This window comes from Diuraphis noxia, unplaced genomic scaffold (genome assembly GCF_037042655.1).
Source record: "Diuraphis noxia isolate RWA-SAM2 unplaced genomic scaffold, SU_Dnox_SAM2 contig0002, whole genome shotgun sequence".
NCBI lineage: Eukaryota > Metazoa > Arthropoda > Insecta > Hemiptera > Aphididae > Diuraphis > Diuraphis noxia.
In genome coordinates, this window is record NW_028301712.1 from 82,535,655 (window position 1) to 82,549,223 (window position 13,569).

Sequence of the window (13,569 nt, forward strand, 5' to 3'; positions counted from 1 at the left end):
ATATTGGATTTTCGTGTATTGCATAATCACCGTATAACTTTTCTGCATGTCGGTCATCAACGGTGTAACTCGGGGCGTCAGTCGTTTCTGCCAAGTATCGTTCCACCAAACCGAATAAGGCTCGATTTTTGTGTCGGCCAAATCCATTTCTACCAATATGTATTAAATTATAGTTTGGGAACCATTTAGAGATTATCCTGGAGCCACCACGAAGAGGCGGTTTTCATTAATTTTTCGACCTAGTTTTCTGATAAAATTTCAAAAATTTGAATTTGAATTAAATTAAGTTGATCATAATTCAATTAATGTATTTAATAAAAATATATAGTCGAATATTCTTGACAATTCCGTAAATTATTTATTACTCCGAATAATTGTAGCATTAATTAATTGTTAATTAATTAATTAAATTTTTATAACAATTCATAAATTGCTATACCTTTTTTAAAGCTTAATTAGGACGATACGCGTTGTTATATGAACATTCTTAATTAAGTTTTTTTTAAATTTATTAATGTGTTATTAAAATATGCATGAACATTATTCTGATCTCGATAACACAGACACTATCTATACAGAGAGATGGTATTTTGCGCCACTTTTATTACTTGTAATTTGCGCCACGAATACCACAAATTTAAGTAAGTATGTAATTTGCGCAAAAATATAACATGTATTTTGCGCCACATATAGGTAACTAATTAATTTTGGTATTTTGCACCACTACAGAAAACAAAATGGAATATTATGTAATTTGCGCCACACTTTCAACTTTAATAGCAGTTGGAATTAATCAGCAGATAAATTTAGTGATATCGCATAGGATATACAATATAAACTACGCCGTGTCCAAAGTAATACGTACCGATGCGTCCGACACGTGTCACATATCGTCTCAATAATCGTCATAATCGATCTCCGATTACGTCTAATCTATTATTGAAAATTATCAGTGTATTATTAAGTAAGACATAGAACAATATTGAGCAGCAATGTCATGAATCTTGATATATACAGTTAGTCCGATATAAACCGCGTGCGCGTTCGTATTATTTTCACATTTTAAAATTGTTCACAATTATATAAAAGTATAAGTGATGGATACAAATATTGGTGAAATTATTAAAAGTATCAGAGACAAAGATTTATTATTATATAAAAATTTAACGTATCGAAAAGTTCATGAATCGAAAAATTGTTCAATACGATGGCGTTGCACTGTCAGAACTTGCACTGCAAAAGTGTATACTTCCTTGGAAAACATTGTACAAATAGTTGAAATTGTAAATGAACATAACGGGAATGATCAACCAAGTATAGACAGAAAAATATATTCAAATGGATGTAAGAGAAAAAATCTGTATATTAAACTAAGTAAGATATATTACGAACAGAAATTTCTGAAAATATATATAATTTACAAACTATTACTACCGATGGGCGATGATGTATAGTTATAGTTCGACGAAATATAAGTAATTATATGTTTTATTATACTTAACGATAATTTACATATTTAATATACATGGAGTTATTTATATTATTATAATAATGGCGCAAATTACAATTTTAGTAGGTACTCTATAGGACACAGATTACATAATTCCTTTTTATTTAGTTTTATTTGGCGCAAATTACCAAAATATATTTTTAGATGTGGCGCAAATTAAATATATTTTTTTAGATTCTGAACGATGTGATCAATGTATTGATTTTACAATGATGTTTTTTTTACTTTTTTTTTATTGTTTTAGATTCTGAACGAAGTGTTGAATGTATTGATTTTACAATGATGTGTGTGTTTTTTTTTTGTTTTTTGTGTCTGTATAACTGCAGCATAACTAGTCGAAATAATGCTTCAATTTCAAACTTTGGGGGTGGTTTCTGATGTAAATGTGAATATCCTTGGTGCATCATAGAGGTCAAAAGTAAACATTTTCCAACAGTTTTCAAAAAAATCGAAAAAAACAACAAAAGAAAAGACAGAAAAACGGGAATTTTTACGCAAAACCAATTTTGGACCAAATCGATTTTTTTATATAGTTGTAATTCAAAAACTAATCACTGTAAATACTTGAAATTTTCACCAAATGTTTATGTTAGTGTTATCTATACACAGTTTAATTTTCAAAATTTTTTGACTTTTTGTGAGTTATTTATAGACCACTGAAATTTTCGATTTTTATGAGAATTTTTTTTTAAGTATCGGTAAAAAAATTTTGGATTACCAAAAAAACTTGAAAATTTAATACAAGGTTCCTTATGAGTTGTTCTTATTGTAGCTAAAAAAAAATTAAAAATCGTTAGACACAATTTTTTTTAATAAGCGTTTATAATTCAAATTTTTACGAAATCTGTCGAAAAAGCGAGAATTTGCAAGTAATTTTTAAGTTGAAAAATAATAAAATTGTTTGTGTTTATAACTAAGCATTGAAAATACAACACTAAGTTTTCCATAAGTTTTTCTTCAAGTAGCTATAGAGAAAACACGAAGCATCATTATAGGAAAAATTTTAAGTGCGTTTGAATTTCAAATTTTTACGAAATAGCGTAACGATTACGATTTTAAATATTTGTTATTATTCAAAAAGTTCAAGTCGTAGATACTTGAAAATTTTACCAATTATTTAGATTGGCATTTTCTTTACATGATTTAATTTTCAAAATATTTCGACTTTTTTTAAGATATTTATAGACGACTGAAATTTTCAATTTTTCTGAAAATTTTTTTTTGAAGTGTCGATAAAAATTTTTTGGCCCTATCAAAATACTTGAAAATTGAATAAAAAGTTCCTCATAAGTTATTCTTATAGTGATTAAAAAATTATAAGAATACATAGGCACAATTTTTTTTATTAGCATTTGAAGTTAAAATATTGACTTATTAGATAAAAATTACGGCAATGTTCAAATTATCTTAGATAGAAATTCATAAAAGTTTTTCTTTTTAAATTTAAGATTTAAAAATTTAATACAAAGCTGCTATCATATTTTTACAAGGTTAGCAGTTGAAAAATAAAAGAAATATATATGCACAATTTTTTTTTAAAAGCATTCAAAATTTGAATTTTGACAAAATACGTAAAAATCACGGAAATTCGCAAATTATTTTAAATTAGAAATTCATAAAATATTATCCTTTTATATCTAAGATTTGAAAATTTAATACAAGGCTCCTAACAAATTTATTTATAATATTAGGTACCTACTATCAAATTTTTTATTTTATTATTATCATAATTCATAACTATTGTAAAATGAATAAAATATAAAATATAATTTAACCATTTTTAGAATATTTTGTTTTATTTAAAAATTTGTAACGGGCTACACAGAATACCTTTGCGGGTTGGGCACCACTGCTTTAGGCCGTCACGTGTACGATATGCCTTTTCGTCTACAAACAATTTAAACTCGAAGGCCGTGTTTGAGTGTCTATAAAGTCAGTCATCATCACTCATCGATGATAGTCTTTAACTGACAATTGTAGACATAACACGTTGAGCAACAATAAATTGCATTATAGTTTTTTTGCAGAAACTCCAGTTTGAATTTTATACAATATAATCACAAGAGCACATAAACTATATAATATATGAGTATAAGTACAGTCGTACAGAGTAGATAAACTGTAAGATTTCATGAAATGCATATAATGATACATTTAATAATATTTGTATAGTGTTTATTTGTTTTATTATTATAATATGTAACAGCTACAACTCGTCGCTCAGCGTGTTACAATATATAATTATCATATATAAAGCTGGACGACGTGACACGGTGAATTTAGTTTACATTTTAAAAATGTATAATATTTAATAATTAAATACACAATATGTTGAAAAAAATGTATACATAATAACAGGAAATTTGATACCTAACTGTGACTAGGTAATGGGTATTGAAAATAAGATCAATAATTTATAATATACTTAGTATAGTATTACAATAATTAATTAGAATTACAACGACTGTGTTTAAAATTACATCAATAATAGAATAACGTGTTCACATCAAGCAATCTTATTGCTATTCAAGAATTAAAAATAAAACAAATTCAGAATTCAATTCATCACAGATAACATGTTTTCAAATCTTAGAACCTTTGAGGAGCGATACATGCGTTTAAATTTAACTGTACCTATATATTTTAAATATATAAATGTATGGATGTTTGTAGGGAAATACTATTATTCCAATTAAATTATCCAGTAATTTAACGTCTGCGTGAAGATTTTATGAGTTGTAACGCCTTTTGCATCAAAGGAGCTTTTTTCTTTTTCACTGAAATCATAAAAAAAAAAAATTAACATACATTTTTTCAGATTTATTTTAGATATAACATCTATCGTTATGACTTAGAGAAAGGCAAATAAATCTTATCTTCGTCAATTATTCAAAAAACACGGCAAATTTGCTTTTAAACATTTTTTTTATTATTGTTTAATGTATAATTTAAATATCAATCAGTTACGTTTTAAATCAGAATAGTAAGTATCATTGTTGTTTGGTGAAAATTTATAGTTTTTAGAGTTGAAATTAAATTCTATCTTGATCTGCAAGTAGAGAAATCTATTTAGGAGTCAGGAGATTTGTAAAAACAAATGCCATTGATTCCTGTGAACTGTGATTTGTTAACCGGAATAACTATAATACAATATTTCTACATGTCTCGCTGAGACAATTCATACTCCAACTATATTTAATATAATATGTGGCAGGAGTACACAAATGTCGAGAATAATGAATAATCGCATTCATTAAAATATATTTGAATACGAATAGAGGTCTCAAGGAAAAAAAAACAATCAACAATCAACGTCTTGAAACGGAAGAAATAATATAAATATAATATTTTATTTCCATACTAGCACTGGACGACGTATGTGGAGAAGTCATGGCGATTGGTACACCGGTAGCCATGGCAGTGGATCTGTTATTGGCGGACATAGCTTCTGCAGTTGAATGTTCTCCCATCATCGATTTGTTTAAGATATTACGCTTTATGTCTGAGGAAGCTGTTTGGAATTTCGCCTGTCACGGATAATAAAAACGTACAAGAGGGTTAAGACCAACAACGTCACAAAAAAACAAACAATTATGTTCTAAATTAATTAATTTACCTGTTTTTTAGCAATGCCACGAGGTGGTTTTACGGCAGAGTCTACGTAGGCTAGTTGCGTTTTTCTTACAGGCGTGGATGCAGCTTGATTTGCGTTTATATTCTGCCGTAATTTGGCCAATTTTGTTTCACGTTCTTCTAGACAACGCTAAAAATCAAATAAGTACATGATCAAATACACAGTAGGCCCAGTAGGGTGAACTCAATTACTTAACGGTTTCCCATACAAATAATATCATATTTTAATTTAAAAATTATGTATCATATTATAATCATCTTGTTAAGCGTTAAATTTTAGAAATCGTTCCTAGTTTATTTAACAAGGGATATTTTTATGTTTAAGTTTTATATTACAAATTGATAAAAAACAAAAGTATGTATGAATTTAAATTACAGTAATAAATAATATGAATGCGTTAAAATTTAAAATTTAATAAAACATAATTTGATACATGTAGGAAAACAAATGTTATTATGTGAAAATGTTTTTGATAAATAATTAATTACTATATAAAAATTTCTCCATGATTCATTTTTATCTGGAACTTTATTACGAAATTCTTTATTGCAATGGTACTCCCATAATCCTCCAGTATCTTCAATCAAATAGTAATTGTATTGTTCTAAGTTATACAGTTGATCAGGGCTAGCGTGTTTTAATATTGGCTCAAGTATACTAAACGGAACTCCACCAGTATATTCCAGAGCTAAACATTTTGAAAGATTTATAATAAATACATGTCTCCAATTTATAAGTATAATAAAATAATATAATTGTGTACACAATAAACAAAATATATTTACCATCTAAATTGTCCTTAATAGTTTGGATACAGAAATCAACTAATTTAGGAACTTCAGTGTAGATTGTACTCTTATTTCCAGAGTACACTTTTGTCCTGTAAAATATTAGACCTTAGAAATAAAAATGACTACAAACTAATATATTTATACAATTAAATACCTTATATTTTTAGTTGTCATTATTTTAGCTAAAGGATCTAGATCCTCCGTCATTTTTTTCTTCTTTACATCTAATTGAGATAACGGTTTATAGTTAGCAATTAATTCTTCTGGATCTAAATTAAATGGTGCCAATGGACTCTAGAATTAGGTATATAATAATGATTAACGTGGTAAATTTTAAACATGAAAAGTTTGTTCAAATTTTAACTGACTGTTGGCATAGAACTAAAATCCCGCTCTGAAGACCTTGATCTGTCTCTATGCTTGGATTTTGTTTGTTTCTTTTTGACTGGTATTTCTATACCAAGTAAAGCTTCTTCAAAAGTTTTGCCTGAATAACATTATTTAATAAGTAATTAAAGAATAATTAACTGGTATATAACAATAAAGTCTGGATTTATATTCTTTAAAACACCCAAAATATGATACTAATATTCAGTAAAAACCCTACAAATATCTTCTTATACTATCTTAAAAATTAGAAAAATATGCAAAAATAGTCAATAAATCTTATTATATATACACTTAAATAAGTTAAATATGAAATTTTTATTATTATTTTTATTTTTACAATAGGTATACACTTGCATAATGGAATAATGTATTTGGACATAGTAACAGTTAAAATAGTCTTTTGCGTTAGATAGTTTTATCCATTGTTTTAAGAGATGTTTAAAATTAATGGAGTTAATCATTTTAAAAACTTAAAAACATGAAATCGCAAACCTAAAATATATTTAGACTAAAATATTTTTTCTGGTACAGTAATAGTAAAATTAATAAAAATAATTTTTAAAATAAGATAAATTAGTATTTTTTTCTCATTATTTACAAAGTATGCCAAAATATGCTAAATAATATATATCTTCCTTAAACTATGAAATATTCTTGAATATGCAAAAAAAAACTTCTTCCAATAAACTCATGTTGAATAAATCGTCTACATTTTTTATTCTCGTAAGACTGAATAAACTCAATAACGATGATATATAAAAACATGTATAAATCCAGACCTTATATATAACTTTATAAGGTCCTAAACTTACTACTACTAGTTGAAGGCTTTAATTCTTCTTTGACTTTATCCTTAATATTTTTTTTTGAATCACTTTTATCCTTATGACCAGACTTAGATTCGTTTTTGCCCTTATGAGAGTGAGTTCTAGATTCAGATTTATGAGACGATTTATGCTTATCTTTTTTTTTGTCTGAATGTGAACTTTTTTTCTCTTTCTTAGTACTTTCTTCATAACCATTTTTATTTTTTCTATGAGAAGTTGTTGCAACGTTTTGTGAAATTTCATCTATTTCTGGTTCTGTTTTAATTTTGACACTTTCATACTTATTATCTTTTTTTACTTTTTTTGAAACATGTCCATCTCCTTGATCATCTGTTGAAGTAGAATAAGATTCTTTTCGTTTTTTACTGCTCTTATCTTTTTTATTTTTTTTATGCTTTGATTTTTCATGATATCTTTGGTGAGAAGATTCATGGTCACTTAAATCATCGTTACTCTTATTGATTATTTCTGACTCGTTGATAAATTCTTCATTATCTTTTGGTGATGATACATCATGATGTTCTTCATCAGAGTTATCATCTCTTTGATAGAAATTTTCGGTTTCCTCAATTTTTACTACATTTTTCCATTGAATAACTAAAGTTTTGGCTGATTCCCCAATAATGCCATCATATTTTCTTAAGTTGTTGACTACTCGACCAATTCCAGTGGTTTGTAAATTTTGAACAGTGATAGGAAGTCGAGAAAGCTTAGTTATACAATTCATTATCTGAAAATACAAACAATAGTATTTATTAGGTTCCAATTAACTATACATTTTTTTTTTATAACAACATAATTATTTTTATTTATATTTTTAAATAAAATCTGTAACGATTAAATCTTAATCATTGATTACAAATAATAGCAAATACTATAACCAACTTTAATATTAATAGATTTAATACTGATAATTTCTCAATGTACATGTATTAAATTAATTATTAATACTATACGAAGAAACAAAGAAATACAGTGTTTGAACGCTTGTTCAAGAACGTATTTTGTGAACAACACATGAACACTACTCAATTACATTAAATAGAACGAAAACAAAACTCCTATTTTTAAAGACTAAGAAGACTTTTAGGTTGTTCAAATGAAATTCTTTTTCCTAAATTAATTTTTTAGGTTATAATCATGTTACTTATTTCATTAAAATTTTAAATTGCTATACAATAGATATTTTAGTTTTTTTGAAATGTTTATAATTATTTAAAAATATGTAGAAACCAGTTAACGAATGACAGTCGAATGTATTAATAAAGACTAGTGAATTTGAAATTAAATGTAATAATTATTCATCAACATGCATTTTTTCTTTTATTGAAGATGCTTCATGAATTTACTATAGTATATTATGAAATGAATGTAGATATATAATCAATTCAAATAAGTATAAACTCATAAATTATAGGTAATTAAATAAATATTTGGTTAAATTTTTTTTTACATTTTAAAACTAGGTAATGTAGAATTTATATTTAATCGAAGACTAAATATATTATATTTTTTTTATGAAATTAAGGTTCAAGAATAAAAAAAAAATGGTTAGCGCAATTTAAAAATATTTTTTTGAGCAATAATGCAATCAATTTTAAAAGCTGTTCAATGCAATAAAGCTCAAGTTATATGAATGAACTATTCAACTATTTATCAAAAGTGGACAATTTTGACTGTTTTTTAAATTCTAATATTTTAACTTATTTTTCAGAAATTTAAATTGAAGTGTGTAATAGATGATATAATATATAGTAATATTTTTTTGAAATATTAAAATATAATTTGTAAATTATATTCTTTAACATATTTTTTTTAATGAGACAAATTTGTACATTGAATTAAGCTGTTGTAATTACCAAAACAAAATAGTCATTGGAATGTAAAAAATACAAAAAATATTGTTATTAACACGTTGACTGCCATGCGACCTCCGGCGTCCGTATAATAATAATTAGGTATAGATAATTTTTAGACTGCCGGCTGCTGCACAATATCATTTGTAGGAGGCAGGCTGCCATAAATTAATTTGAATTTCCGTGGCACTACAATAATGATCTTGAAAATATGCTGTGGCGTAGTGGGAATAATTGAAATTTTTTTGATATAATAAACATAAATTTAACATTTTTTTTTGTATTTTTAATTTTTTTTCAAATTCAATAGTATATATACAAATACAAATTTATAATGACACTGAAAAGTGTCTTTGGCGTACCCATGATAAATAGTATTGAGGCCGCCGGCGGCTGCATGGCAGTCAACATGTAAAATTTAATCTTTTTCAGTACTATTTAAAATTAAAATCGGGATTAAAATTAAAATCAAGTTTTTCTTTAAAAATGTATTTAATAAGTGTAAATATATTTTGTACATTTTATTATCTACAACACATCAGGCTAGATCCACCTTGCTGTAAAAAATGTATTCTGAGTTATAACAAACAAATTAAATGGTATACATATGTATATAAAAATTCTGAAAACGGTCACCTTGATCTACTGACCTAGTGATGCTCTTCATTAAATCAGACTATATAATATACAGGAACTTTCACTAAGTGAATAGATTTTAATAAAATTCTAAAATTGCAGGTATCAGTAAAATACAACACAGAAAAAAGTTAAGTAACAAACGAAAAAATTGAAAATTTTGAAGATACACATAAATTTATAATTTGATCATAATTCCAAATCTCAACTTCAAAGAATCAATGTTTTCATGGACTATTTGTAAAATTATATATTGGTGATAGTCAGTGCTGTAATCGTAAAAAAACACAGAAGGTATACTATAAATTATAAATATCATTGGAACCATTAGATATAAGTATCCATATAATATTCATTTATGACTAAAAGGTGTACAGCGTCATATGCCATATATTCTCCACTACAACCGTGGTGGTAGTCTATAGGTGCAAATTAGAGGGTTAAGTGGCTCAAACACCCAAAAGTATACCACTTATACAAGGTGATTTTTTTTTATCAAAGAACACTCATTTATTTAAAAAGTATTTACTTTTTTCAAAATATTTTTTTACATGGTTTCAAGTTGTTAAAAAACCAACATTTTTATTAAAAATTATATTTTTAAATATTTTTTATCCTTATCATTTTTTTTAAGTTTTTTACATTTTTGAATGACAACAGAGTTTTAATTTCATATTCCAAAGCAGAATATTTTTCTAAGTATTTTGATTCATATAAATCAAATTTAGGGCTAGTAGTTTTTGAGTTATAAGTATTTAAAGTTTAGATTGGCAGAGTGGAGTGGTACGGGGTTACCCCGCAAAATGTTTGTCCACTACTCCGCTTGTCAATAACTTTAAACTACTAAAAATGTTTTAAAGTTTAGAAAAATCAATACTTTTTGAAAAAATGAGTGTTCTTTGATAAAAAAAATCACCCTGTATAATAGCAATTTCTTGTCCATTTTTTAGTATAATATTGACTGATTCAAATTATTGGTTATAGTCTTTGGTTTAAGGGTAGCCATAGGTATATACAACAATTTCTTTTTAGAATGGAGGGGGAAATCACAAAAACAGGGAAATAAGAATTGATTATTATTACTTTTTTTTTTGCTTAGGTATTTTATACATAGAAACACATCTTTATGTTTTTAATTTAAATTGTTTATTTGTTATCTTGGGATGGTTAGAGAAATGTTATGTTTTATTTAGTATGGGAACTACTTTTCCTTTTTTTTTTTTTTGAACATATTTTTAAACAAAACAGTGAACTACAATCATAAAAATTTGACAAATAAAATTCATAAGATTGTATATTAACTCAGATTTAGCAAAATTATATTCAAGGCATAGCCACATCAAAGGTTAGGTATTTTTAAGGTAAGAATCAGGTATTTAAGTAAAAGCCACACCTGAACATAGGGGTGCGCACGAGGGGGGCGGGTTCTTAATAGTGATATGGCCACTTATATTTGCATTCAAGTTCGAATTAAGGAGAAGGGGCAGATATTGAATGACAGTGTGCCGGATAGTACATTTTCTACAGGGTATAATATTATATAAACAAAGGATATAAGATATACCATTATAATTTGGCCCAGGGCCCAAAATCATATTAATCCTGGTTTTTTGCATTGCCGTCATAACACTGACCAAGTTTGTTATTGAGTTTAAACATCACAATTCAAGGTAAACATTCAGAAAATGTGTTAATCTATATCATCAAAAAGCCCTAAAAACCTCGATAACAACAGTTCAGATACATCTAAATTAGCATCGACTATACAAAAACAAATTGATACTTGCTTAATGCATGATGTTTCAGCCATAATATCTATCAAGTGGTTTTTTGTTCTTATATCTCAGTGGCTGGTTTCTGCCAATACTTATTTCATACAATTTTAAATTTTTATCAATTAAACTTCTTTTTTTTTATAGCTCTAGGTACGACATTTTAACCAAATACCAAAACTGGAAAGGCTTTTATTTGCCAACTACAGAATTAATCAAAATAGGTATTTTTAATATATGAATTCAAGGTTTTCCCTAGACATCTGTGTTTAATTAATGTAGGGCATATTTTAGTAAGACTGATTTTATATTTTTAAGAATTTACATTGCATTTTCTCAGAATTACTACTTATTATAATAGGTTCTGTTCCATAATATATTTTTAAACATATTTTGCTTTTTAGTATTAAATGCGAAATGCAATAGTGCAGAGTTAATTTACTATAATCTATAGTCTACTCTTGTACCAGTATTATTAACCTAAAAATATGACCATGATGGGAACAAAATATGTCTAGGACTTAAAAGGCTAAGTAATTTATCAATACAAATTAGTAAACTGAAAGACAATTGGTACTAATAGAAAATAATAGGTTAATAATAAATTTAGGTTACCTAATGCTGAAAGAATTATAATAGATATAATAATTCATTAATTTTTTTACAATGACATTTTCTTAGGTATCTCATTTGTAATAATTAAAAACGATTTTGTGTCAATTGCAATAAAATATGATATTGTGTAAAAAAACCAATCATCAAAGTGGATTATTGAGAAATAACTTAAAATTAAATGTAAGACAATACTTAATACTTATAAATTAAATATTAAAAATAAAGCAGTATTGGAAGACAACACAATGACTGCGGATAAATATATCTGAAACTACAAAATAAAATGCATTATTCTAATCTATATGCAATGAACCAAATTTCTTAATAAAGAATGTCGCATTAATAATAAAAAGCTGGAAACCCGAAATCAATATTCTAATAGATGATGATAGTTTAAGAGCAAGAAGTTCACATAAAGGATTGGGTAAAAGTGACATATGGAAATCGAGAAATGCCAAGTCATCAAGGACTTAGAACAAGTGGTGGACAGTCAAAACCCATTCCAATTGTCTAACAATTGATCTAAGATGGAGGCTTTTTTCTTTTTGTGAAAGCAGATAAGCCAACACGCGAAATCAGACGGGTTTCGATGCGAGCACACCAGCAAGGGCCGGTGCGCTTATCTCACGATTACGCACCTTTAGGTTGTCGTTGGATTCGGTGGCCCTGCTGATGTGTCTCTTGTAGTGTTCAATAACACCGTTCAATTTGCGCATTTCGGCATCGTCCATTTTCTCAGACTAGTTGGCCGACGTGTCGTGCGTACGTTTGCACTTTGCAGTGCGAAAGCCGTCTCGGTCTCTAGAGTAGCGCACTCATCGGTTCGATAGGAGGAGCGGTCTGCGAACAGAATCTGATGCGTTGTACGAGTAGCCAACTAGTAAAGTAGTAACTACCACAGAAGCACGGTCACAATGTCGCGTTACCGTGGGGGTCCGCGGCCGACATCAATATTGTGAAATGAATGATTTTGTGTTCGTTGTGGCTTATCACCAAAACGTAAGCAAAAACCAGCTGATGACGAAGTATAACGACCCCGTACGTTGGACTGGTGCGGTCGTAGTCAGATTAAATCACCGTTGTCAAAGTGGTAGTGAGATAATGCAGCGCCTATGTTTTTACCGTAGTTACCGTGATGATAATGTTAACATTTTGCTACGACATGAAGGTGCAAACGATGTCGGAAAAAATTGTTACGGTACGAAATTTATAATAATTTGTAGTTTGTACACTGTCAGTAATGTATATTGTATACACCATGTGCATGTATAACGTATTAACGTGACCATAATTTTTCTTCTTCAAAGCGGTACATTTGTATATTTTAAAAACAAAACCATATAATTTTGCGTATAATTACAATTTTTTTTACTGAAAAAAAAAACATTAATAATTGTTTGTATAAAAAATGACAAAAGAAAAACGGATATAATATATTAGTCATAATAAACTCCCAACAATCTATGGACCATGGGTCTTATAGTGTTTTACAGTAAATATAAAATATGTAGATACATTTACTGTAAACTGTATAGGTA

At 27.3% G+C, this 13,569-nt stretch overlaps 1 protein-coding gene across 1 annotated transcript; it reads right to left on the minus strand.

Annotated features, from left to right (window-relative positions):
• Window positions 1-3,663: 3,663 nt before the first annotated feature.
• LOC107173406 (transcription elongation factor elongin A) lies at window positions 3,664-13,049 on the minus strand. Its single transcript, XM_015523934.2, has 9 exons — window positions 12,670-13,049; window positions 7,138-7,882; window positions 6,304-6,422; window positions 6,090-6,229; window positions 5,930-6,024; window positions 5,633-5,832; window positions 5,127-5,273; window positions 4,872-5,037; window positions 3,664-4,287 (listed from the first exon to the last, which is right to left on the minus strand). Exons 1-9 carry the CDS (start codon window positions 12,760-12,762, stop codon window positions 4,220-4,222), a joined length of 1,773 nt encoding a protein of 590 aa, XP_015379420.2. The 5' UTR covers window positions 12,763-13,049; the 3' UTR covers window positions 3,664-4,219.
• Window positions 13,050-13,569: the final 520 nt, after the last annotated feature.